The 27,601-nt window shown below is 39.4% G+C and overlaps 2 protein-coding genes across 4 annotated transcripts; both read left to right on the top strand.

Annotated features, from left to right (window-relative positions):
• The first annotated feature begins 4,718 nt into the window (after positions 1-4,718).
• On the top strand, positions 4,719-21,666 carry hyal4 (hyaluronidase 4). 3 transcript variants are annotated; one of them, XM_004556270.5, is made up of 5 exons: positions 4,743-4,798; positions 12,394-12,528; positions 13,319-14,308; positions 18,613-18,702; positions 19,252-21,666. In XM_004556270.5, the coding sequence occupies exons 3-5, from the start codon at positions 13,352-13,354 to the stop codon at positions 19,750-19,752; spliced, it is 1,548 nt and encodes a 515-aa protein (XP_004556327.1). In that variant the 5' UTR covers positions 4,743-4,798; positions 12,394-12,528; positions 13,319-13,351; the 3' UTR covers positions 19,753-21,666. The 3 variants fall into 3 exon arrangements, with proteins under 3 accessions (XP_004556328.1, XP_004556327.1, XP_076742266.1); XM_004556271.4 differs by lacking the exon at positions 12,394-12,528 and having other exon boundaries at positions 4,719-4,798; XM_076886151.1 differs by lacking the exon at positions 4,743-4,798 and having other exon boundaries at positions 11,428-12,528.
• Positions 18,613-27,601, top strand: spam1 (sperm adhesion molecule 1). Its single transcript, XM_004556272.3, has 4 exons — positions 18,613-18,702; positions 24,186-25,110; positions 25,592-25,681; positions 26,428-27,601. Exons 2-4 carry the CDS (start codon positions 24,196-24,198, stop codon positions 26,755-26,757), a joined length of 1,335 nt encoding a protein of 444 aa, XP_004556329.3. The 5' UTR covers positions 18,613-18,702; positions 24,186-24,195; the 3' UTR covers positions 26,758-27,601.

The raw sequence follows: 27,601 nt of genomic DNA, 5'->3' as shown, positions 1-27,601 counted from the left end.
AACCTTCTCCGGCCACTGCCTTTTTTTTTGACTCTAGGTCCTCTTTGAACGTTGCAGCCCGAGTCATGTTTGACCACTTAGTTTTGGTTTTGTCAGGGTTCCTGCGTTGTTGACCCATCATTTTCAGTTTGTTCAACTTCAATTTATTTTGTCACTCGTTCTCATTTCCTGTTTTGCTGTTCCAGTTACTTCCATGTGCCATTAGTCAGATTATGTTCAGCTGTGTACTCACCGGTCTCTCATTATCATCCTTATTAGTCTGTGTATTTAAGTCATCAGTTCTCTCCAGCTCATGGTCTTGTCATTGCTGTTGTCTCTCCCACATGTGTGTCTATCCATTCAGTCAGTCAGTCAGTCGTTCATTCGTTCAGTCAGTTCAGCCACCTTATGTTCTGTTCATCCATTCTTCACAATTAACTCCAGCCTTCACCAACCTGTGAGTCTCGCGTTTGGGTGTGCTCTTCCTCACCTCCACACGGCGAAGCTCTGACAGGTTTGTTGTAAATAAATCTTGTAAATGTTTCTATTTGTGCAATAAGTCTGCTTTTGGGTCCAATTTTCACATACCATGTCATATACTGTAAATCAGCAGCCTGCCTAAAAACAATAAGAGCCCATACATATTTTCAGGCCAGTGAGACCTGTTTTTCACATCACTCTATCAAAGATAACAAGTGGAGTATCGTACTCACAGTTACTTGAAATTTAAGTGAAAACCAGGCTAAGTTTTTGCTAAGTTTGTATAAAAGAAAAAAGAAGCTTCATCAGAAACATGCTCTGAAGCTGATAGTGAATAAACAAAACAAATGTTTCAGTTTTCAGTAAAAGAACGGTTTCCTCCATAATGACATGTCTCTCCACGAATACAAAGTAGCTGTATTTTTTTGTGTAAATACTGTTTAGTTGGATGGTTTACTCTGTAGTCTGAAAAGAACATTAAAAGGGAAAAGCCATGTCCATATTAAATATAGGGGCTTGCAAGAATTGGGCTCCCTGTGACTTTTGTCTCCTTGTTGTAAATATGTGTGGTTAACCACTGGAATTTCAGCCCTGGCTAAAGTGCCAGGTCCATATATATAATATCATTTAATTAGCACAGTGACACTCTGCTGTGCAGAGGATGGAGAATACAAATTAACAAATGTGGAGACAAGGTGATACTGCTTTTAACAGCTGCATTTTACTTTGGGGAAAGAAGAAAATAATGACTTTTGAGCCCTCTGAGATTTCATGTTCTCTGTTTGACTGAGCTGATTTTCTTCAGGGCTGTCAAGTTTATGTGGTTATACTTATTAAACTAGCAGACTGGCATGTCCTGTATGAGATGACCCATTTGAATGTTCTACACAGGGAAAAAAAACTAATGGTGCACCACAGTGTACATTAGAAGCTGAAATGCTTGTACATTTATTTTGAGATGTACTGTAAACTCTGAGCTTTTAGTTGAAGAATTTTAAAAGGAGGTTATAGGATTGGTTTTACACCAGGATGTAAGTGTTATAGAAAGTTCCCTGGATCTTTTTAAAACACTGGTCTAGAAGTGTAACTTTGCATTGGAGCGATGTTAGCAATAGTTAAGTAACACTGACATCTAGTAAGGATTTATGACTGAAGTATTAACTGCTACTAGGTAATTAGTATTAACTAAAACTAATGCACTCACATACAGTAATAAACCATAGATCCCATTTATTATTGAGGATGTATCCTTTGAAGCTTTTTGTGCTATACCGCCTATTACTAATGTTTTAGTATAGAATAAATATATAATGAAAAATATGAAGGTGTGCCGTTGTTTCTGGCACTAAGATGATAGTAACAGATCCTTTAAGTCCTATACATTGCAAGGTGGAGTCTCAATGGATCAATCTTGTTTGTCCAGCACATCCCACAGATACTCAATTGCATTCAGATGAGGGGAATTTGGATGCCAAGCCAATGCCTCAAACTTGTTGTGCTTCTCAAACAATTCCTGAACCTTCCTGAACTTTACTTTGTGGCGCATTATCCTACAGAAAGAGGCCGCAGCCCTTGGGCAATACCATTTTCATAAAAGGGTGTACATGGTCTGGAGCAGTGCTTAGGTAGGTGGTAAATGTCAAAGAAAAATCAACATGGATGGTTGGATCTGAAGTTTCTCAGCATTGTCATCCACATGCAGTGGAAATGTGATTCAGACCAGGCCACCTTCTTCCATTGCGCCATGCTTGCATGCCCATTGTTGACACTTTCGCCAGTAGACAGGGGCCAGCACTGGCCCTCTGACTGGTCTGTGGTGGTTTAAACAGAAAGTATAATTTTCCCATGGATACGGTGAGATAGACCACTCAAGCCTCATTTTGTAGTCTTTGTTTCACATAATGCTTTGCTGTAATGCTTCCTGTTCTGCATGTAATTGGGCGTACTTGTAGCTTAATTTGTACAATAAATTGTACAAATCCTGTGTTAGTGATGCTCAAAAGCTAGTTTACACACGACTTATTCATTGTTATCAGGTTGCTCCAAAAGCTCCCTGAAAAGCCTTCAGTTGTTTCAGAATGCACTAATTGAGAATAGAAAGCGAGAGACCATATTTCTCTTATCCTGGCTTCTCTTCACTGGCTCTCTGTTAAATTCAGAATTAAAATGAACAAAATCTTGAACAATCAGGCCCCATCACATCTTAATTATCTCATAGTACATTATTATCCTACAAGAGTCCTTTGCTGTTAACCCACAGGCTTAGTTTTGGTTCCTAGCACTTTTATCGGTACAATGAGCGGCAGCGCCTTCAGCTATCAGGCCTCTCTCCCAGTTTAGATTTGGAGGTAGACATTCTCCACTTTCAAGATTAGGCTTAAAACTTTATATTCTGATAAAGCTTATAGTGAGAGCTGGATCAGGTGACCCTGAATCCTCCCTTTGTTATGTTGCAATAGGCTTAGGCTTCTGGGGGACTTCACAAGATGAAATTATTTTATTTTATTTTCACTCATCTCTGTCCTCTTTCTTTCTGTGTATACACCACCACTGTATTTAATCATTAGTAATTAATAAACTCTGCCTCTCTAAACTCTGGCACTCTCACCTATAGCTTTTCTTTTATCCTGTCTCTTTTTGGCTCTCCTCTCTTTCCTCTTACTTCCAACCGGTTGTGGCAGATGGCTGCCCCTCCCTTACTCTGCTGAAGGCTTCGTCCTATTAAAAGCGAGTTGTTCCCTTAGCACTGTTGCCTCATGCTTGCTTGAGATTTTCCGATTCTTTGAATTTCTCTCTAATATTGTTTTTATTCTGTACTACTGTTGTGGATTGGTGGTAAACAATTAAAACTAAATTGAAATTGAAATTGAACTGCCACTACATAAGTTAATAATAAAGACACCTTCAAAATGAGTAGAGTCTCTAGCAAGTTCTATTCCATAACGATTGCTCCCTCAATATACAGTGACAGGCAGAGGCCTATAAGATTTCCTCTGTATCAAAGAAAGACACTGACTGTTATTAGTACAGCCAGGGTTATAAAGGAAAAAGTACACAAATGAATTACTGTTGATTGGTAATTTGGTGGTATTTGTTTCCTAAAATAAACCAAAACTTACTTTACACTGTCTCAGATTTACTAAAGCAGAGCTCTAAAAAAAAGTCCATATTTACATATTTCTTCAGAATTTGCCAGAGAAAAATGAACACATTATTCTTACACCCTTTCGTGCACAACTGCTAGAAGTCACTTAATTTTAAAACATAGGTACTGTTTCTAAACACGGGCCTACATTTTCTTTTACTTTGGTGAGCAAGTCAAGAAAAAAAAAATCAAGGCTCTAATACAAATTGTTCCTAGGTGATAAAAAAATATGTCAGAAGATATCTCCTTCAAATTTGTAATTGCTAATATACAAACATCTGTTATGCTGCACTGGTCTCTGAAACAGTTTTCTACAGTTTTCACTGATCCAGTCAAACAGGCATTCATACAGTGCTGTTATTTGTAACTGATTATTTGTTTTTGGTACACACACACTCAGCCTGAGGATACATGCACATGTACAGCAGGAGCTTGGATTGATTCAGCAACCTTCTGGTAACTGAACCAAATTAGTCTCAGCTCATTTATAACAAGGCATCTGTTTTTTGGTGAACCCATTTAGGAGAAACATGATTCTGGTGTTCTAGCTCCAGCAGGGCAAGAAGGAGCCTTTAGTTCAACAAAGGCCGTTACGCTGAGACATGAAGTAGGCGGCACACTGTTGTACAATATAACACAAATGCCATTAAAAATAATGTAGGTTTAAGACAGTGCAAACGTGGTTTCATTTTTCACACCCAGAAGCTGTATCCATCTTTATATGATGTTAATACTACGTATAGACTAATATATTCGAGTAAAAAATGCAAGGGACAACTTATTTTATTTATTTTAATTGAATGTAAAGTTCATATGCAAAAAAGTGAGATTAGATCTGGTCAGACTTTCTCACAGACAGTTGATGACATTTTTGTTTACATGTGTGTTCTAGACTGACTGATGTGGATGAATTGACTTTTTTTTTCCAGGGAGGATCAGACATCTGATGAGCTCTACAAGCTAACGAATTTAAACCCTCACTCTCTCTCCTTTGTTTCTGTGCCTCTCTTCCCTCCTCCCTCCTTCCCTCTCTGCTCTCTAATCACTGTGTTGTGGTAGTCACACTTTCTCCTCCCTCTCGTCTCCTCTCTGTGCTGTATATAAGTGCAGATGGCTGGCTTGTATTTCAGACTGCAAGAAGGAATGAATGCAAGCATGCAGCACAGACAGCCACCATGACTCCTGCATCTATAGGTGAGCTCTTACACCCTTAGCATGTTTTCACCGGATAACTGTTAAAAACTTTTATTTTATCAGGCTGAAAGATCATGCCTTTCTGGGACCTTTTGTTTTGCTGCACAAAGAGGAAGATAAAAGTATTTTTAAACCCTGAGGGAAGCAGCCACCCTTGGTGAATGCTCTGGGTGATGCAGGAAGGGGAGGAGGAGGATAGGAGTGCCCAATCATCCAAGGAATGTTGGCTCAATGTTAAAAAATAACCCTCAAAGTGAGGAGTTTTTCCCCATTGAGAAATCAGATGCACGGCAGCAAATTTCTTAAGCATCTGAGTGGAGATTTTACCCAACAGGCACAAGCTGTGCATCAGCTGTAACAGAGGCAGTAATAAAATCCCATTTTAAGGATGCTTTGACTCATAAAGTGTCACAGCAAGAATACCTGACAACAAGAGAGAGCACAGTTTTCAAGTGTTGTTACTAAAAGCAGCTGGATACTCACCTATACCATACACCTATACTGTAATTGCTGACCTTATTTCAAATTTGAGCATAGATTAAACCTACTATCGACTATTGTTTTTATAGTTATTCTTTCTGACATACTGAAAGAATGAAAACTAAAAATTTCTTTTAAACATTAATTTACTGAATATTTGATTATAATCCATTCAAATTCTCTCATAATATAATCATATAATTGTGATATTGATAGGTCTGGAAGCTTACACAGTTGGCATTTGTGTCGGCTTCCTTTCCTGGTCTCAAACAGGCTAAATGTTTTTAACACAGCAGTTCTTTTCCAGTCTTATTGATCAAAGCACCTAAAGTGCTTTGATTTGATACGTTCTTGCAGCTTTTAACAGAAATTGTTGTGCAGTGATTTTCCTGTCAAATACATTTACACTGCTGCGCTTGCTTTGAGTTAGTATTATGTTAACCTCTTCAAATATTTCCACTCTGCAGCGCTTAACCATTAATATGACTGGTCGCGCATTTGCCATACATTTCATGTTACCACACAGGGGAAACTGGTTTCACCTAAGTTGATAATCACATTTGTGTGAACACTTGCCTGATTGCTGTTGTCATAGTAAGTGAATCCAGATAACAGAAAGAAACCCTGGGCATGCTGAGCTGGTTTAATAGTACAGGGCCCAGGTGACACCTGATGGGATGGTAGCTACCATTAGACTGTTTATAAAAGATGAAAGTAGCTTCCAGGTCTGGAAAATGAAGCAAAAGCAGAAATGGCCTAAACCAGAATTCTTTACAATGAGCCATAGACTCTGGGGGTACAAATTTCAACTTTGGTAGTTCCTGTTTTCCAGCTTTTGTTTTCTGGAATCAGGACCACATTTGCTCAGCAATAACATGTGTTAAAAGGCTTCTCTCGCTCCTCTGGTTAACATGGTTGGACCAGCTTTTTTGTGCCTCGTGGAAAATTCTGAGGCAGAGTCGTGTTACTGAGTGCTCGTAGAGATGATAGCAGAGACGAGCTGCAAGGCCACTTTCAGTTTGAGAAAATACAATACAAAATCAGTTGGGTAGACTTGTTACACAACTCTCACGTTTGTACACAGTACACTGTATAAAGATGATAAACTGCAAGACGCTATACTGTAGCAAATATTTCAATAGCTTTTAAGAAGACGATTCCCGTCATGAGCCTGAGTCTTGCGCATCAGGCTTGTTCTGGGTTGGAATGACGTGTCTTTTCTGTCAGATTCTATAAATGGTTGATCAGAATTGTTAATGCCGTTCATTTCACTGTCATTTCATTTCTTTGAACCCTTTTGTCCTAAAGGTTTGTTTGATTACACCTAAAACCAGTTGACATCCTAGACCTTTTATCCATTAAGTGAACTAAATTCAATTCGTTCAAATAGTGCCAAATCACAACAACAGTTGCTTCAAGGTTTTATATATTGTAAGGTTAACCCCAGCAATCAGATGACCCCCTATGAAAAAGCACTTGGTGACAGTGCAAAAGAAAAGCTCTCTCAGTTTTCTGGCAGAACCGGGTTCAGGGAAAGGTGGCCATCTGCTGCCAGTGGTAAGCAGCGAGGGGAGGAAAACAAGGCAAAAAACCTGCTGTGGGAGACAGCCAGATGAAACACTAATGACTGAATAAAAAGTGGTGTATAAGCACATGGTGAGTGAAAAGAGGTGACTGAAGAAGAATCACTTGGTCCATCATGGGAAACCCTGTGCCCAATCCTAACCCAAATGGCCTATGGGTTATTGCAACATAACTAATGGAGAATTCAGAGTCAGCTAATCCAGTCCTAACTATATGCATTGTCAAAAAAGGAAAGTTTAAAGCATAATCCTAAAAGTAGAGAGGGTGTCTGTCTCTCAAGTCCAACTGGGAACTGCTCCCACAGCAGAGGGGCCTGAAAGCTGAAGGATCTGTCTCCCATTCTACTTCTACATACACATGTAGGTTAATTTAGTAAGGATGTTTATTTTTTTCTTTATTCAACTGTTTTATTGAGGCCATTTTATTAGTTCGGAAGTTGGATTTAAAATCAGGTCTGCTTCTTAATCAGACATAACCAACGGATAGGAAGCCTGCAATGTTAAAAGCTTTCTGAATCTGACTGAAGAACAGTAATGTGACTTGGCGATGTTTAGTTGGCGCCGAGACATATTTATGTGACAGACGGTGTATGTCAGAATATCTTTTATTTCGACTCTTTGCTCTGCCCTGCCCACAGGGAACTTGGCTCAGTTCCCAAGCATCAAAAGCAGGAAATGAGTCTCCCTCTCCTCACATTTCTGTTTTCAGAACATTGTCCTCTTTTAGAAACACCTCGCACAGGGAGTAGCATTTACTTCTGAGGTCCACTACAGAGGTGTGAAATTAGCTTCTTTGAGGTCACAAGGGTTGTGGAGGCTGTACAGCAAAACCTAGATGACTCACCAAAAATAATAATTGCCATTCTTCCAAAACTGTATATGAACTTACAAAAGAGTAAGTTACTGCAAATTATACCACTTTATGTCAACATTCCTCCCATAAACCCAAAATTTCAGACACTGGCAACTGTAGGTCATATTCACCCAAATTTTCCTACAATCACTGAAAATTAGACATTCTTATACCTTCTTGTACAATATTTGTTGAATGAGTGGAGCCAGTCCACAAGGACCACAGACACCAACAAACTCTTATCTTAATCAATGCCAGACCGGGTTGTGGTTCGGAGCTACTCTGGATAAATAATTTATTTTGACATAAAGCCAGACTTTGAATATAAATTCCAGCATGTTTAATCGGTGGCTTCTCCTTCATCATTTATCGTGATAAGGACCACTTAGTGGAGAATATGAAAGCTTAGTTCAGCTCACCATCAATGGTGAACTTAGACTGTCAATCAAGCTTGCTTGTGTTAGTTGATGAATTTGTTCTCGTCCCATTCATTGAAACAACACAAACAAAAGAAACCCCTGTTAAAAGGGAGTTTTTTCATTTCCACTGCTCATAAGGGATCACATGATGTCAGAGTTGTCTCTGTTTGTTCTTAATATGGTAGTGTCTTTACCTTACAATATAAAGCACCTGAAGCTAATTGTTGTGATTTGGTGCTATATAAGTCAAATAAAACCGAGTTGAATCAGCTCAACCTTTTTGCTCAAAACAAAAACTAACAAAGAGAATAATCACTAACATTCCTCTGATCAAATCATCCATGCATTTACTGTAATTCTACAGTATAGTGAACTTTAAAAACTAAATTGCTAACAGTAAGTGCAGTCAAATGAATACAGAGAGAAACTGACTGCAAAAATAAAGGAAAGTAATTTGATTCTCATATTGTGTGTTGAGCAAAACTGAAAGTGAGGGAGAAAAAAAAACTTTCCATATAAGAGAACAAAATATAAAAAGCTGTATCATTATATCTCAAGAACACCAGTGAGAAGATAAAATAGAAGATTTATATTAATTACACAGGACTCGTTACAGCCTCAGGTTGTATTTTCAGCATAGGAAGGAACACATGAAACTTTGGAAAGGATGCAAACTCTCTGTTACTCCTTCTCCCAAATGCCCATCCAGTACTGTTCCTTCTCCAGCCTTGGTTGTTATACTGTTCCTCTGCCACTGAGAGTACACCTTGGATGGCTCAGTTTGTTTATTTTCCTGGCGTTTGTCTCTCTGGTATACCTCTTCAGGTGGCTGGCCAAGGCTGTGAGTCTTTCCTTGGCGGTTTTTAAGACCTCAGCTATGGGCACCTTGCTTGAACATTTTAGCCATCCCTTTAGATAACTTAGTTAGATAACTTCACGCCTTGCTACCTTCAGCCTGGTTTCTAGCCTCCTCCATGAAGGGTACTGCTCCTTTGCACTGTTAACCTTGTAGCCAAGCTTCTCAGTTACCACTGCTACCATGGTGTAAATAAGCTGGTGATGCGAAATGCTCACCTTGAGCTTTAATAACAGGAATTCACAAAATGGTCACAAAACGGTCTCTGTAACAAACGTATGTCATATGTACACCATTACTTTATCACATATCATTCTGTAAAAGAAAATGTTATGTGAAAAAGTAAACAATTTAACATCCAAACTTCTAGACTGGGGCTATCAAGGTTATCATATATTGGGGGGCCACATACAACCCACTTTGATTTGACTTTATTGCTGCAGTATGAATGGCTGTGGGGAGGGTCTTTATCAGCAGGACAAACAGTAAAATTTATTTTTTTAAAAACAGTTAAAAGTCCAAAAGATATGCCCTCCTCCACATTTTCAAAAGCTATCCAAAGGGCCAGATTGGAGCCTTTGCCAGGCTGATGTTGGCCTGTTCTAGCCAGAATGCACACATGCAGGGCCTTGGAGTGGGGATATGTCACCAGGGTGCAGAGGAGGCTACCCCCCCCCCCCCCCCCCCCCCCCCTGTCCCCTTCTGGCTGCCTCTGCCTCAATTTTATCCCACAACTTAGACATTCACATTATTCACACTCTCATTACACATACATATAGGATCTTGGGGGTGGGCACCATCACGGAGTCCAAATTACCATCAGGGTGTACACCTCACCCCTGACGTCGTTGCCCACCTCTCAATTTTAAATACACTTAGTCATTGAGGGCTAGCAGGAGGGACTATGCGCTTACCTGCTGCTCCTTGGCAGGTAGCTCCATGCCCTCCTGGGTTTTAATTGCACCTTAGAACACATATGCATCAACACTACAATGAGCGGGTGGAGGGAGGTTTGGAGTCTTCTCCCACCCCCATTCTCTGCGGCCTGCTGGAGCGGGAGGGCTAGTAGGAGGAGTTGGCCGTCCGACTGCGGTCTGGGGTGTGGGGCCTCCCTGCTGCTGCGGAGTCGGGGTGGTCTGCCTCTCCCCACCGCAGGGAAAAGGGTAACACCACCTGGGTCTGGGTGCAGTTCCCCCCTCCAGGGGCAAGGGTACCTAGACCCGGTTTGTAGAGTACGCTTGGGGAGTGTGATTGTGTGTACAGCGTCTCTTTATGTCTGTCTCCACGTTGGTTGAGTGTGGAGTAAGTGCATATGAGAGCATGAGGGTGGGAATGGATGTTTGTGTCTGTGTGTGCCCGTATGTCTGTGTCTATATGTCAGGTTGGGTATCAGACGCCACCTCTCTGGGGACACCTCAGGCCCTCCAAGGTTTGGAGGCCTATCTCCACCCACCACCACTTCCCCTGCCGGTGGCGGACTCCCTCAGGTGTCGGTGTGTTGGTGGTTCTTTGTGTCTGGGGGTGGGCGTCCGGGTACACACTGGCTCACTCCTTGGCGGCCGCTTGTCGGGGCCTGGGGCCTGGGGCTCGCTCGGCCCCCTTTGGAGGTGGGGTGCCCCCGGCCTCTCGGCCTGGGGCTCGGTCACTCAGGCACAGCTGGGGGCCGGCGGAGCTCACGGGCGCGTCACTGCAACTGCCCCTGACTTCTGCTCCGCGGCTGCTGGGCGAGCCCTCATCTGGGACTCTCCTCAGCTCTTACTGGAACAGTGGCGCGGCTGCCCCTCTGTTGGTCTTCCATGGTCTCTTGTGTTCTGGGGGCCTCTGGATGTCTGGAGTTTTGATCTCCTCCATACCCGCTTCACACCCTGGAGGACGGGGCTGTGGCCCCCCCACACTCCCTAGCAGATCATTACATGGAGAAACCTTTGGAATGCAAGCATGCTGATCCACACAGGTATGCACACATGGGTATTCACAGACGCGGACTAAAGCTTTCTTGGCTGCTGCCTCAAAGCACACTGTGCGCTGTCTATCTTGCGTGCTGCACAATATCGTTTATTACTTAGTAAATATTGATATCTATGGCTAGCTAGTTTATTGTGATGGTGCTTTGTTTTCTCTATTATTATGTTGCTCTTTGTTGTTTGCTGTCTCCTCTGTTTGGTTTTTTTTTGTTTGTTTGTTTTTTTTCTCCATACAGGTGACCCAGGAGTTCTTTTTTTTTTTTCTCTCTCTTCCCCCCCCTTCTCACCGTCTCTTCTCCCCTTTGGTTTTCTTTCTTTCTCTCCCCCTCTTTCTCTCATTCATTCCCCCTGTCCTATTTATTTAAAAAAAAAAAAAAAAAAAAAAAAAAGGCAAAGGATGAACTGAAGCTCTGCCATCACGTAATGTCGCATACTGCTGTTTCTGATGTCATTTAGAAAAAAAAAAAAAAAAAAAAAAAAAGAAACAGAAAACAACACAGGTTCTTGCTGAAAGCTGGTCACTGTCCCAGTTAATACCTTTACTAACTGGTGACACTGTTTAACAGCATGCTCTTGAATGATATAATATAGATATAGTGAATCACTAAGGGGTTATTATATGATGACAAAGGGGCGTTTTGTTTTTCTTGCATTTGTCATATATGTACTATACAACATTCTTTACAAAAAGTTCCTGAATGTTTGATGCCATAACAGGTAATTAGATATAAGCTGAATGCATTTATTTAACTAAACCAATAACAGGTAAATTAACACATATTTTCAGTTCAGCTTTCAGGCCCCACTTCTGTGGAACCACGTCCTAATTTGGATTTAGTAAACAGAAGGCATCGGCTGCTTCTAATGGTGTGCCGCAATGAGTTTTTCTTCTGTGTTAATACCACATTCTGCATTAAATCATTAGTTATTATTCATTCCTTGCTCGCTACCATAGTTTGTCTTTTGTCCTGTCTTACTCGCCTCACCCTCAACCGATTATGGCAGATGGCCGCCCCTTCCTGAGCCTGGTTCTGCTGGAGTTTTCTTCCTGTTAAAATTGAGTTTTTCCTTTCCACTGTCACCAAGTGCTTGCTCATAGGGGGTTTTCTGAATGTTGGGGTTCTCTCTTTATTATTGTAGGGCATTTTCCTTACAATATAAAGGTTCTTGGGGTGACTATTGAAAAAAAAAAAAAAAACAGAATGCTTTTCAAATATTTTTTAGCATAAAATATTTTACAATTATAACTAGTTCAAAATTCAAACCATATTCAGCAAATAAGATCACCTCTTGTCTGCCATTAGTACTTTACTAAACATTCAGCCAGTAAGCTGCTCACACACTAGATGACTAAAAGGGTAATCAATAAATAAATAGCATATAAATAAATTGCATTTTCGTTAATGAAGAAATTCAAATGAAATTTTTTTGAACATCCAGGTTTCAGACATCTGATTGTTGTCTCTGCTCTGTGACTGGATGTTTGCTTGAAAAAGTTGGGATGCAGCAAACACTGAAACTTGCTGAGACATTTGGAAGGAAGACCTGTCATTACAGCTTGAGGCTTCAGTTATGGTAAGGGGAGAATACATGTGCACAGAAAAGCCGTGCTCTGTCTAGCAGAAGTCCATGTACCTTGGTGTCAACTGACTTAGTCTATGTGACCTCTGACTCATACCATGCAAATCCTTTTAATCATTTATGTATTTTGGAAAGAGTAAAAGGCCAAGAGTAAATAATGTAGAATGTCAAAACTGAGTGAATGCAACATATTATCAAGACTTGAACACAGCAAATTTCCATGTACACGCACACTCATAAAGTCAGATGTTGAAGCTTTGACGATCCTCTATTGTGTTGAAAGATGAAATAAACAGTTAAACCAGACCATTGTTAATTCAGAAGAACTGTTGAGCTCATCAAATGTGACTTCAATAAAATTGCCAAACAATATAAAAACAGTCAGGGCAAATGAAATTTAGGAGAGCTTACCAGATGTACTGCAACATTTTATACATAAAAAAGTCTCTGTCAGTTTTGTGAAATGCTGCATTATATGTGAAAACAGAGTCTCTTAACTCTGAGGTCAGGACCCAAAGTGGTGCCACGTGAAATATATGAAAAATCCCCAGAGAAAATCTTACTATCCTGCTCTGCGTTGCTTTGTTTTGTAGCCATCCTTACCTTTACTATTTTGTTATTGTAACTTTCATTAGACAGATGATACAACAAATTTCATGCAGGTTACAAAGGTGAAACAATAGATAAATAATAATTTTAAAAAAAAGTCTTACAGATGAAAAAAATGTCTGAGTTTTGTTTTTCATTTGTTTTTCTTTTTCCCTGTCACTTTTCCCTTTGTCAGGATGACTGACAGCTGCACCTTCTGAATCCCAGAATGCCTGTTGTGCCAGTACTTGGGGAATCCTCCTCCCACCATGCTGTACCTGTTGCGCTCACCTGCTCCTGGCTGATTTTGCTATTTCATTCAGCTTTTGGTCAGAAACCTGCCAAACTGCCTCTGATTGGCCGAAAACCTTTCATTGCTGCCTGGAATGCTCCACTGGACTTGTGCACCTTCAGGTACAACATAACCACCAACATTAACCACCTATTCCACATCCAGGGAAGCCCACGTGCTGATTGGACAGGCCAGAACGTCACAATTTTCTATGCCAACCGGCTGGGCTACTACCCTCACTACACCCCACATGGCAAAGCCGTCTTTGGTGGCCTACCTCAAAACTGCAGCCTGGACCGACATCTGTTCAAAGCCCACCAGGACATCAACTACTTCATACCTGCAGAGGACTTTCGTGGCCTGGCTGTTATTGACTGGGAGTTCTGGCGACCTCAGTGGAGTCGTAATTGGCACAAAAAGGACATCTATAGACGCAAATCAAAGGAGCTAACCAAGAAAGCATACATCAACGTGACTGCAGCACAAGTGGAAGAACTGGCACGGCGGAGGTTTGAGAAAAGTGCCAAGATGTTCATGCTAAAAACCATTCAGCTGGGGAGACAGCTCCGGCCCAGTGCCCTCTGGGGTTTTTACCTCTACCCTGATTGCCACAATTACAACCTGCATGATCAGAACTATACAGGCTTCTGCCCCCTGCTGGAGAGGCTGAGGAATGACGAGCTGGTGTGGCTATGGAACAGCAGCATGGCCCTCTATCCCTCTGTCACAATCAGGAAGCATCACAGCAACAGCATCAGCAACCTGCACTTCACCCAGCACAGGATCAGAGAGTCGCTCCGAGTCGCCTCACTGACCTCAAAGGAGTATGACCTTCCCACCTATGTGTACCTGAGGCTGGGCTACCGAGATGAGGCCCTCAACTTTCTCACTACAGTAAGAGCAAAGTTTACCAAAATATTATATATTTTTTTCTACTGTGTGTTCTGGATAAAATTTCCATTATGCAACAAAGTAGTTCGTTTTCCTTTCACAGGGATACTTTTAATTCAATTTTATTTTTATGGCACAAAATCACAACAACGGTTCCTTAACAGTGTAAGATAATACCCCAATAATCAGATGACCCCCATGAGCAAGCTCTTGCCGACAGTGGGAAGGAAAAATCCCTTTTGTCAAAACGAAACCTTCAGTTGAGGTGAGGGGAAGTGAGACAAAAGACACACTGTGGAAGAGATACAGAGATTATAGTAACTAATAATTAAATAAAGAGATCACCCGCAGCCTATGCCTGTTGCAGCATAACTAAGGGAGGGTTCAGGGTTACCTGCTCCAATTCAATTCAAGTCAATTCAGTTCAGTTTTATTTACAAAGCACCAAATCATAACAACAGTCAACTCAAAATACGTTGTACTGTAAGATAGACCCTACAATAATCCTTGATTCCAAACTGGGATCTGGTTCCACAGAAGAAAGGCCTGAAAGCTGAAGGATCTACCCTAAGAACCACAAGTATGGCTAGAGCAACATGCTCCATTGGACAGATATAGTAGTATGTGGTGAAATATGCTCTTTCAAATAGTCGCTGCCACTACTCTTATTGCAGTTTTCTGGATCAACTGAAGGCTTTTCAGAGAGCATTTAGGAAAATATGATAATAATCAACTGCGGTAGTCCAGCCTATAAGTAATAAATGCAAGAATTAGTTTTTCAGCATCACAATGAGACATGTTTCTAATTATAGAGTAGTTTTAAATTTGTGTTTTATGTGCATTGAAGGAGATATCATGGTCAGAAACCACTCCATTACCGCGGAGAAGGTAATGCCAGCCGTACCATGCCATAGACACAAAGATTTTCAGGGCTGAGTACAATAGCCTCAGTTTTATCTGAATTTTGAAGCAGACCTAAAAACAAAACAAAAACAAAAAAATCCAACCTACAATTTATTTTTTTCCCCAATATTTCATTTACATTTTTTTTTATTGATTTTTAAATTGTTATTTAAAGCACTATGACATACCATAACACAGTGGTTAGCACTGTTGTTTCACAGGAAGAAGGTTCTGGGTTTTAGTCCTTCTGGCTAGAGCCTTTCTGTGTGAGCTTGCATGTTCTACCCATACTTGTGTGGGCTCTCTCTGGGTACTCCAGCTTCCTGCCACAGTTTAAAGACATGCAGTTAGTGGGGTTAGGTTAATAGCTTAATTAATTGTCGTCTGTGTCTCTACATTAGTCTTGTTGCAAACTGGCGACCTGTCCAGGATGAATCCCATCTCACCCTGTGGCAGCTTAGGGGTGGTAGGTCGGCCTTGTTGCATGTTATCTTGGGCAAACTAAGACAAAATAGAACCAATAGAATATTTTTTTGTTGTTCTTTCATTTGTCTTCTGAATTTGACTGGTAATGCAATTCCTCATTCATGATTAACTTCTATGGGAAAGTCATTCAAATCTTGCCAGATTTATTGGACTGTAAAATTATTTTAAACATAAATGACAATTCTGAACTTCCATCCATCCATCCATCCATCCATCCATCCATCCATTTTCTTCCACTTATCCGGGGCCGGGTTGCGGGGGCAGCAGCCCAAGCAGAGAAGCCCAGACCTCCCTCTCCCCAGCCACCTCCTCCAGCTTATCCGGGGGAACACCAAGGCGTTCCCAGGCCAGCCGAGAGATATGATCTCTCCAGCGTGTCCTGGGTCTGCCCCGGGGCCTCCTCCCAGTGGGACATGCCCAGAACACCTCACCCAGGAGGCACCCAGGGGGCATCCTTGTCAGATGCCCGAACCATGTTTAACTGCTGGTTCAATTCTGAACAAAGTCAGTTAAACATGATGATATATCAAAAATGCATTTAAAAAATCTTCTTTGATAGTTGACATGAAATACTCAATGAGTTCCTCTTTTTGGATACCCACACAATACGTGTGCTAAGTTTCATCACAAACCTCTGCAAAATTCCTGAGAAATTAAAGGAGGTTCATGCTCAAATTCAATAAGCTCAGCGGAGTATGACATAACATCAGAATTTAAATTAGTACCTTCCTTTTCTTGGCCACTTTCACTATATGTCTTAAATGTATGACATCAAAACCACTGCATTCCTTAGACAATAAAAGACAATTGTGCTGTTTCCTTCCTTCTGATCAAAAATCCATTAAAAAATTGTGGATTAATTAAATACAACATGCATTTTCAAAAGATAATTTAAAATGTAATAGCCTTTTTGGTTTTTAAAATTCCAAAACCATACAACAAGAACTTTAGGCAATGTCTGAATTTTCTGATTTTCAGTCTTATGAATAAATGTGAATCGAAACCTCTAAGCAGAACATATTCTTTCCTATTTGAACTGCATTTTAGGATGCATGCAAAAGGTGGTTGGCACACATAAGCAAAACCTTAGTTAAGTCAGAATGAGTCAGAGGATAAAGGTTGGAAGGGATAAAAAGTACAGCAGCGGTAGCCGCAAAGGAAAATATGTTTCAGCCTCCACATTGACTTAAGGCTCCTTATACTGTATATGTAACAGTACTGGCACCTGTGCAGTCCTGTTCCATACTGGTCTCTAAAACGTTTGACTAGAAAAAAAGCAGGATTTTACTAGTGGTAGAAAAATATAGAGCCACAGACATGGATCAGTGAAGCTTCAGCAGTTTGTCATCTATCACAATATGCAGTGATTTCAGGATAGATAGAAGATAATCTGGATATTGAGAAGTGGGCTCCATGCACCACTTTGAACTGGATTAACAGTGGCGGGCACATAATGATGTCAAGTTGTGAGTACAGAGGCCTAAGTCTAAATCTTCTTCCCATAACATTTTGAGGTATGTGTCAAGTTTAACATTTTACTGTAAAGCAGGGAGATCAGCCCTCTGTTGGTTGGATAAAGTTGTATGGTTGGCCTCGGTAGAGGACTTGAGCCTGAAATCTGGAAACAAATAAAGTGCCTGGCTTGCAAGCATCTTAAAAAGTGTGATGGTGGTAGATTGTATTAGCAAGTTGTTTAAATGATGCCAGTTTCCAGGCTATGACAAGGTCCTTGAAGCAAGTTATTACACTTCTGTGCCACTCAAAAAAACAAACCATAAAATTTGCTCCAGAACAAAATCTGTGGAAGAAGAGACACTCAAACTCAACTCGATCAAAGGCTTTTTCAGCATCAATAGAGACAACACATTCATCAAAATCAGTAGGGCTGGAATAAAATATGTTAAACTTGTGTTAAAATATGAATGGCAGCCTTTGTGATATACTTCACAGAAGACAGGATTAAAGATCCTGGAGAAACTTTAATCTTCTCAGTCAATTTTAGTGCATTACCAAGCTTCAAATATAGACCCAAATGCAAGACTCTGGAAATGAGGTCAACTTACAAAAGCAGCTTTAATAAAAAATATATAAATAAAACCCTAACGGGATAGGAACAAGGAATCAAAGTACAAGGAATCATCAGAGTACTAACAGACACACAAACACAATGTGGGACAATGTGACAAAGGGATCAGTTCTGCATTTTATAGTGGAAAATGTTGTAATTTTGTGTGTTCAAATGACTGGCAAACAATCATCATTTGGCCTCAATTTAAAGATTTAAATCACCAATCCTGATGTTCCAAAGAAAAAGTCAAAAAGCAAATATTGTTTTCTGTAATTCTTAATATGATTGCATATTAGTAATAGTTAAACTTGCAACCCACCCCTTCAAATTAATTGTCATATAATTATTAATTTTTGTATGCAGTAAACATCATTTTCAGTAACAATGTGCTTAAACAGTCAGGCTATACTCTGAGTCTGCTCCCTACTGCCATCTACTGGAGGTTCAGGGAAAACCAAATGTTTGAGGATGATCTGTTGATTCGGCAGGTTAACAGCTGATGTCTTTGAAAAGAAGAAGGCTATTTAAAGAATTTCTTTGAAGTATGATCTTGTGGAGCTTTGCACAACATAACCAGTTTCTCACTGTAACACTGACAAACACTGTTACTAACACTGTAACACTTGGACCACACTGCAGTGTGGTCCAAGCAGTATTAAAAATTCAATGTTCAAATATGTTGACCTTTGTATTATTTTATTGTTCTTTTATTTTATTTTTTTTTCTTCAGCTACTTCATCATCACTTCGCCATCAATAATTTGAGATCCCTGCCTTAAATGGTGGCGTGGTAGTGATGGTGACAGACATGTGTGATGTGATGTGATGGTTTACCTGTATTTTTCCTGTAGGACGATTTGATCCACACCATAGGGGAGAGTGCTGCACTGGGAACTGCAGGATTTGTCATCTGGGGAGATTTAAATTTGACCTCATCCAGGGTAGGTGGTCTTTGCCCTACATTAACAAAGTAAAATTATTTATAGTATGTTTTCATCATATATGCTGGTGCATATGGAGATTTATTTATGAACATCTAACAAAATCACAAGAGGTGACTGTGCATGCATATGCTCTTCTGACGTTTGTGATTAATATTTTTAATGTGCAGCGATGTTATACATAAAGCTCCTAACACATCTTTAGGAATTCAGTTCATTTTAGTTCAGTTTTATTTATATTGTTCCAGCCAGTTGACAATAACAGTCTCTTCAAGTTGCTTTACAGTGGGGGGAAATAATTATTTCAACCTCTGCTGAAATTGAAAGTTTCTTTCATCATCCATGAGGAATCAGAATCTGTGAGGATGCCACTCCATTCCAACCTATACATTTTCATTTTAAGGTTATATTTAGGCACTGGCGAATCTTTGTCATAGTGAGTCTGGTTCATCATTGGGTTTAAAGCAGAACTTGATGTGAAGCCACTAAACTCAAAATTTTGGCTGTAGTATCATATAAGCTATTACGAATTTCACCTTGTTTCCACAGCACAGCTGCACCCACGTCAAGTCCTTCCTAAGCCACCGCTTGGGTCTGTACATCACCAATGTGACACGGGCCGCAGAAATCTGCAGTGAATTCCTGTGCCAGAGTAATGGCCGCTGCATCCGCCGGGACCCCCACGCCCGGCATTACCTCCACCTAAGTGCTGACAGTTACCGCATCCATCCCTCTGAGGATGGGGACTTTACTGTGAATGGCTGGCATTCACCGCATGAACAGCAGCTACTAATGGAGAGGTTCCGCTGCCACTGCTATGAGGGCCACAATGGTGAGAACTGCGACAGCATCAACAAAGTGAGAGAAGATAAAGGGCCATGGGAGGAAGAGGAAGAGTACGAAGATCACGACAAGAAGAGGACAAAGTGGGAGGATGAACAGGATGAACAGCAGGAGGCAGGAGAGAGTGCAGCAGCGCCAACTTGCGTCAGCCATCACTTAACTTTGTTGCTCCTGTTGAATTTATTATTAGTAAAGATATATGTTTGAAGATGGCTTCAAAAGAGAAAGTTAGTTTCAATTTAGCTGCGGGTAGATGTGACATGTCAACACTGCAGTAAATATAATGTTCTAATTCAAAATGTATTTTTTATTTTATCCAAGGATACTGACATAAACTTGACTTTATGCACCATAAAGCTAATTGCAGTAATAGGAACGTCTTGCTGATGCTGTTTGATAAATGTGCTATAAACAGTTGCAAAATACCACCTGAAATACAATACATGCAGAAAACATGTCTCATGAAAACATTTTACCCAATCAGAAAATGATTGCCTGTCAGTCAATTATTCATTTATTCGGACTAAACATTATTTGTGGCCTAAATCAGCAGTGTACCCATTGAAACAGAAGGAAAAATGGAATTGCACAGCCAATATACATGCTTGAATTTATTCATTGTAACTCATATTGCAGAGAAATCATGTGAAATGCCTTATAGTTCATGAAAAAAGGCAGAGCTGGCTTGTCGCATGATGATCCTCCGTTTTGCTTTGTCCACAAAAACCAAAGGCTGCTCAAAATACAATACTGCACATACATATATAGGAGCACAATTACAAAGACTTGATGCATTTTTAAAGACATCCTTTATTTCCAATACCTTGAATGAACTGTTACTATACTTTGCGGTATATGTACAAATTTATATTTTTGTATTGTTACTTATTACTTGTAGTCTTTCCAGGAGATGTCACAAACCGTTTTGGAGCCTGTTAGGATGCAGCATATAGCTGCTTTTAACTTCAGAATACATTCTGTTGGGTTTGTTACCCTGAAGAACAGAAAGACTTTTTATATTATTGATCTCTGGATTTTGTATTTGATTCTACTTCATCTCAGTGTGACTGGTAAATGGCTACTGTCTCTGAATGTACAACTCCAAGTGCAAGGAAGCACTCAACTGGATGCAGGAGATGGCACAAACTATATCTGACAGACACAGCCTCTGGAAACTGAGGTCCTTTAATTTCACCTTTTTACCAAAGTTTACCAGTTTTTTGATACCTCAGGTTCTCGTGAAACTCTTTATTCAGTCTCTCTCTCTCTGTGTCCCCCAAAGTGCTTTTCTTTGGATAATTCCAAGTATAAAGCATACTTATAACTACGATGCCAAAGTTGACAAAACAAAGTTGTCATATCTATTCACCATTTATCATTTTAGAACCAGCCTCCATCAGCAAATACTGTTTGTTCAGTAATAAAACTGTAGATGGTCTAACTTTCATTAATGTATTAGGAATTTATTGATTTTACCAATCATAACACAATGTAAGAAAATCTTCTAATTCGGTATCCTTGTTCCTAACAAAAACAGTTTAAAGAATCAGAATCAGAATCATGTTTATTGGCCAAGTATATGTGCAGACACATACAAGGAATTTGGTTCCGGTAGATGGTGGCTCTCAAGTCATTGGCTCAAAGTCATTAGATAATAAAATTTAATGTTGTTACTTTTTCTAAATGAAATCAATCCCCTAAAGTTTGCTTTACATTCAGAGTGAACAAACAGTATTGAGTAATGACACTAACCTGAAACATTACCTTTGGAGAAGTTGGCAGTTTGTTGCAGTTTAAATAGCTGATGAAAAGGCAGCCTATGTTGCTTATGTAGTCAAAGAGACAGAAGAAAACAGGGGTAGAAGGGGTACTCCAATAAATTTTAGTATTTAACATTAAGCAACAATGAAGCACGTCACATGGACGGCTCAAGCCTGCCTTTAGGTTAGTGTTTTTAGGCTTTTACTTCAGACTTTGTGTAGCAATTGTAAATTTCCTGTAGTCACTGTATTCTTTATTAAATCTTAAGATTGTAAACTACATATGTAACAAGGAGTATGCAACACATGAAAAATGTTACCTGACTGTAAATGCACTGCTAATAAACACTTTCCAAAGCTACAGTGTGTTTCTTCCTTTTCCTGCCATTATTACATAAAGTGATGAGTTCAGGGGAAGTAACAAAGAAACATCTTCCGCTTAGTGAGTTGAGTTGCAGCCAACTGGATCATCTACTGATCCAGATCAGATTGGATATGAATCTGATGGGGCAGATTCACGTTCCGTTGACATTATTTATCTTTGTCTTTATATTAGGTTTTCAAACAATGAAAAAACTGTGTCTTGAAAAACGTTGACTACCTTTTCTACAGTCAGTCATTAAACCTCAGACCCAGTTAGTGAGAAAAAGGAACAGAAGGCTGAACTAATGATAATGATGAGTCACTGGTGTGAGATGACTGCCCTGGCAAGAATATTTTCTGCTCAGAGGCCCTTTTAACTCAAACATCAAGTCCCAGCTAGATCCAATCTTTGGATCCAATCTTTTTTTTTTTTTTTTTTTTTAAGAGACAAACTCTAAAGAACGAAGAAAATGTTTCGGAATATTTAGTAATAAGTAATAATAAGTATGCAAATATGTTTTTATACAGAAAAGTTTTGACTTTAAATAACTTTTTCTGTTAAAATAAGATTAATTTATGTTGTCAAAACTCTGAAGGCTTAAGTAACTAAAATACTATATGCACTACAATCTCCTGATTTACAAATGAAATTGACACAAAGCTAAAGTATGAAAAACATGTTGCCATCATCGTGTCATTTTTGTGATAAATCAGTACAAACCAGAAATATTATGCATGAACCAGGCTGTTGTTGTTGTTTTAACTTGTGTTGTTTATTTTTTAACTTTCGTTACCATTCTGTTTTTCATGCACTCTGAGTTTTACTTTCATCTTGCAAATATGCAACTTTTTAAAAACCTTTTTCACTAAATTATCTTAGTGTTGATTGTATTTGTCCAAAACTGTTTCCAAATTCTTTGCATCATTTATTCTAACCTGACACCCTAAAACCACTCACCAGTTAGTATTTTAATTAGATAAGGATCTACCAGAGAGAAGAAACTGTTTCCTCTGACATATGAAACAGCAAAAAAATTACTTGAGAAACACTGAAGTATTATGACAAGCCACTGAAGACAGCAACAGGTAGGAGCTAAAACACTATTATATTCAAAAAATGTTGACTGATTTGAAAAGAATAGTGAGATAACCTTGTAAGATAAAGGATATTATTAAAAAGATTTGATCTTTTTAAAATGTGGACAATTTGTTTACAGATATACTGCGAAATCCTTGAGTCATTTTATATTTATTTTATTTATAATTTTATATTGATTTACCAGGATGAGCAAAAAGGACATCAAAAACAGAATGTAGTTAACATATGTATTCACATTCACAAGGGCTCTATCTGAACACCAAATATGAAGGAAGGTTTTACAAATATCTTTATTTTATATCATTATTTAGCACTTTTATCATTCCAAATCCACTGTAAATGACTATTTTGCTGCTTACAAATAGTATCATCCACAAACAAAAAGTTAATTTTGTCAGTATAAATGGTTATTGATCAAGAGGAAAAAGAAGAACTGCAAAGGACTCAGTCCAAAAGGCCAAATCTATTTTGTTGTTGTTCCTGGTTAGAGATCAGTAAGTCACACTAAAATTAAATAAATCATATTTTTTTAAATATTTTTTAGAATGTGTATTAATGGCATTTCGAGTCATGACTTGATAACATGTTCAGTTCTCCTACACAATATCATTTTTAAAATGATATGCTGTTTAGAATTAGTCATAAATATGAATATTTTTTAAATATATAATGAAATAAAAGTTTATGGCATGAACATATGAAATTGTTAGGGACTACAATTAGTCTGTTTTCATAAATTTTCCCCTACAGATGATGATTAGGCAAGTGAACTTGAACTCTGAACACGCAGGGAGTGTCCTTACACTACTGTAGGTGAATAGAGCAGATTGTTCAGCCACTGGGTGAACTTCGAGATTTGGTTCATCATTCCAAGCACTTATGTGTACGTTCTAGCACCTAAAATTTTCTAATTTTCCCTGTTTTGCTGATAATGATCATTTACATAAATTGGGGCCACTGCTGACATTTTAAGCTCTGAGCACAGAGCATGCATGTAGCAGAGCTATGTCATATTTCTCTTTCACACACACATAAAATAATAATGGAGGAAGTATCTTACATTCTAACTGCAGAAACAGCTTTGTGTCCTGTTATATTCATATTATAAAAGTAGTATTTAACATTTGCAGCTTCAAGTGGAGCTCTTTCAGAACTATTTTGTATCCACTGATGATCTAATAGAGCATCTAATAACTGTTTTCTCCATTAATTGTTTGAGATGTAAAAATTATGAAGTCATCTTTCACCGAGAGTCATATTTCAAATAACTTCAAATGTGATCAAAAGTTCCCACTTTTAGCCCATCTTAAGAAGACGGAGTTTGGTTATTTTAAAGAGAAAACAGAGTTTGTCAAAAATAGCTGTGATTTATGTTGATGTTTGCTGACTTTTATCCACTGTCTGCCCTGCTTGTCCAGACCTATTACCATGGCCCCATCCTTCTTCTCCTCTGTTGGCTTCTGTGTAATTGGATCTATCACCTTAGCCCTTGCCCTACCTCCAACTGAGCCACCGCTCATCAATAACCATTCCTTTGTGGCTATATGGAACGCGCCAGTCGAGCACTGTAAACGTCTTCACATCCCGTTGGACACTGCAGCCTTCCAGTCAGTGACGACACCCGCAGCTGTGCCAGGCCAGTTTCTCACCATCTTCTATGAGGACCGCCTTGGTCATTACCCTAGAGCTGATTCTGTCAAGCATAAGTTCTACAGCGGTGGGGTCCCCCAAAATGGCAACCTGACAGAGCACCTGGCCAGAGCCCAAAAACAAATAAATCACTACATCTCCCAGGATTCTTCTCCTGGGCTGGCTGTCATTGACTGGGAATCCTGGCGCCCCCTGTGGGACCAGAACTGGGGTTCAAAACGCATTTATCAGAAATTGTCCATCAGTCGTACCCTGCAGATGCTCCCGTTTTTATCATTAGAGCAAATTCTTAAACTGGCAAAGAAACAGTTCCAGCGGGCTGGACGTCACTTCATGGAAAAAACCATTAGCCTTGGTACTGGTGAGCGTCCAAACCGCCGATGGGGCTTCTACCTGTTTCCTGATTGCTACAACTATGGATGGAACAAGCTTGGCTACACGGGAGAGTGCTCCCACAAGACCCACAAGCAGAACAACCAGATGCTTTGGTTGTGGGAACGCAGCACAGCTCTCTTCCCATCAGTCTACCTTCACCAGAATCTGAGGAACTCTCCCCGGGCTGCGCTCTTTGTTCGTAACCGTGTTCTTGAGGCTCTGAGGGTGGCAGCATTGCCTAAACGTCCTTACGTTATGCCAGTCTATGTCTATTGCAGGCCACTGTACCGGGATCAGACCACAAAGTTTCAGACCAGGGTGAGTGTTTGTGTTAAAATCACATTTATGCACATCATTCACTTCATCTTTATGATTACAATAAACAGCCCATCACATGAGGGTTTTGTCATTTGAACCTAAATAGTTATTAAATTTCTCACGTAAGAGCAAAAAGCATTCACAAGAACACAACAGAAAAACAACTCAACAAATGAAGATTTATGTTTTAAAAACTTTTGAAAATGACATAAAAACATCAATTAATACTGCTCTGAAAGGAGAATGAAGGCCTCAATTTAGAACTCTAATGTGATGAAGGTTTGGAGTTCATTCACTTTGAACAGTTTGTAGTACCTTATATCAACTCTACCAAGGTTTATCTATAGGTTTTCTATACTGGATTCTAAAAGATGTGAATGAGAGAGAAGCTGGGGGGTGTTTTGGGGGCCTCGAGGATAGGGCATTAAATTACTTTGAGCCTTTTTATTTAAAAAAAAAAGTTTCGTTCCTGCTCTTTCAGAGAGATCTAATCAGCACGATCGGAGAGTCTGCAGCACTTGGAGCTTCTGGGGTCATAATATGGGGAGGTGCCAGAGACTACAACAACAAGGTAATTCACAGCTTACTGATATTTACTGGATGTTTTGATCAGATCTCCTATCATTAAGGGATATTCTAACTCAACACAATATTGACACGTCAGCATTAAAAATCTACCAGCTGAGCAATGTGATTCCTTCTCAACATTGCAAATCCAGTGTTTGTTTGTTTCATGAGAAGAGAAAAGACTTCAAGTATCACACGAGCCACCCGAAGTTTCTGCATTTGTCTTTAGCCATAAAAACTCTATATTAGTAACTCTTCACAGGTCTGAAAACAGGAACACAACTGGCCAGCCTTGCATCAACAAATAATTAACATGCCTTTGTTTCCTCTCTTAAGAGGAACTAACAGTTGTGACTGTTTATCTGTGTTTACCAGACATGTGAAAGAGGTATTGCAGCTTCATTTGCTGCAGCCGCTTTTTGATTTGGTATATCTTTTTCTTGTCATTTGATGTTCACACAATCACAATATCTTATTGTCTTACAACCAATTTAAAGTGGCACAACTGAATGCAAATTCTAATTAATAATAAAACAGACCATTTAGATGGTCTTACTGCCACTATCCGTGTTCTCAGTCCAGTTGACGTTCCTCCTTTGGACACAAACATCCATTAAGCAATATGTTTTATTTGGACTTTAATTACCCCAATAAAATATTTTAGCTGACATTCATCTTGAAGTTCTAAGATTTTTTTTGTACATACTTTTTGAACACCTGAACCTCTCATATAAACTCCTGTCTTTGCAGGCGTCCTGTGATGCTCTGTCCAAGTACCTGAGATCCACATTGAACCCTTACATTGCTAATGTGACTGCAGCCGCCAAGCTCTGCAGCGAAGTCTTGTGTCAGGGGAAGGGCCGCTGTGTCCGGAAGAGCAACAACTCTCGCCACTACCTGCACCTAAACCCCACCCATTTCCACATCATACAAGCTGATAGGAAGTATGTGGCTATTGGCCTCCCTTCTGCTGCTGACCTCAGTGCCTGGGCTGAAAACTTTACCTGTCAGTGCTACGCAGGGCGGAACTGTTCTCCCAAACTAGTACACCCAACCACCATGAAACTCATTTGGATTTAATGTGTGAGGAAAGTAGAATTCATTCATGTGATTATCTATCATTCATCTATTTTCCAAAAACAGAAAGGAATGTAAGTAAATGATTCCCTCAAAACATAGTGCTATTAATACTAATAACAACAACATCAACAACAATAATAATAATTGTTAAGACAAGCTATACTTTAAACTTCAGTTTTAACTATTTAAAAGTAAATGGGCCTTAATTAAACTAAACTCAGCTCAACTAAACTGAATTTTGAAAAATATACCTTAATCTAAAGTTGAGTAGATGAAGCGTCTGTCTGTTACATTACAAAGACTCTATTTGGAAGGACATTTTTTAAACATTACCTGTGTTGTAAACATCTGAGCAGGACTGTCAGTCATATTTTTTTTTATGAATTTAAATAGGCCAGTCATATAGGTTTGAACTTTGAATCTGGCCCAGATTCATCCATCAGTGTATAATTGGGGTCTGTAGTTAAAATTGCTTTGAGTGATCAGTTAGAATAGAAAAAGTGCCCCTTCTGATGCTTTGTTTGAACTTCAGCAGGTCATCTTGACCATGCTACACACCTAAATTCAGTTGCTGGCCTAATTGGCTGATGACACATTAACAGTATGGGGTGGTTTAACAGATGTACCTAATGAAGTGGCCGCTGAGTGTATGAATCAACAAATAATAATAAATAATACAAAAAAAATGGAGACGTTTCCTTAATAAATGACATGAGCAGAGCAACAACAATACAAATACATGCAAATATTCATGTCCTCAGAACAGTGACATCATTCTTCTATAGCATCTTATTCATGTGCTTGTAAATCAGAATGATTTGATGAATGAAATAAACACGAGTGT

The sequence above is a fragment of the Maylandia zebra genome, linkage group LG7 (assembly GCF_041146795.1).
Source record: "Maylandia zebra isolate NMK-2024a linkage group LG7, Mzebra_GT3a, whole genome shotgun sequence".
NCBI classification, from domain to species: Eukaryota; Metazoa; Chordata; class Actinopteri; order Cichliformes; family Cichlidae; genus Maylandia; species Maylandia zebra.
The sequence above is the reverse complement of the archived record's forward strand: the minus strand, read 5'-3'. Positions and strand labels throughout refer to the sequence as shown.

Excerpts from the sequence above, each read along its gene's own strand:
- hyal4 (XM_004556271.4), top strand. The coding sequence starts at position 13,352 with ATGCCTGTTGTGCCAGTACTTGGGGAATCCTCCTCCCACCATGCTGTA. Across the intron at positions 14,309-18,612 it reads CCCTCAACTTTCTCACTACA|GACGATTTGATCCACACCAT; the intron begins GTAAGAGCAAAG and ends TTTTTCCTGTAG. Across the intron at positions 18,703-19,251 it reads TAAATTTGACCTCATCCAGG|CACAGCTGCACCCACGTCAA; the intron begins GTAGGTGGTCTT and ends TTGTTTCCACAG.
- spam1 (XM_004556272.3), top strand. The coding sequence starts at position 24,196 with ATGGCCCCATCCTTCTTCTCCTCTGTTGGCTTCTGTGTAATTGGATCT. Across the intron at positions 25,111-25,591 it reads CCACAAAGTTTCAGACCAGG|AGAGATCTAATCAGCACGAT; the intron begins GTGAGTGTTTGT and ends CTGCTCTTTCAG. Across the intron at positions 25,682-26,427 it reads CCAGAGACTACAACAACAAG|GCGTCCTGTGATGCTCTGTC; the intron begins GTAATTCACAGC and ends CTGTCTTTGCAG.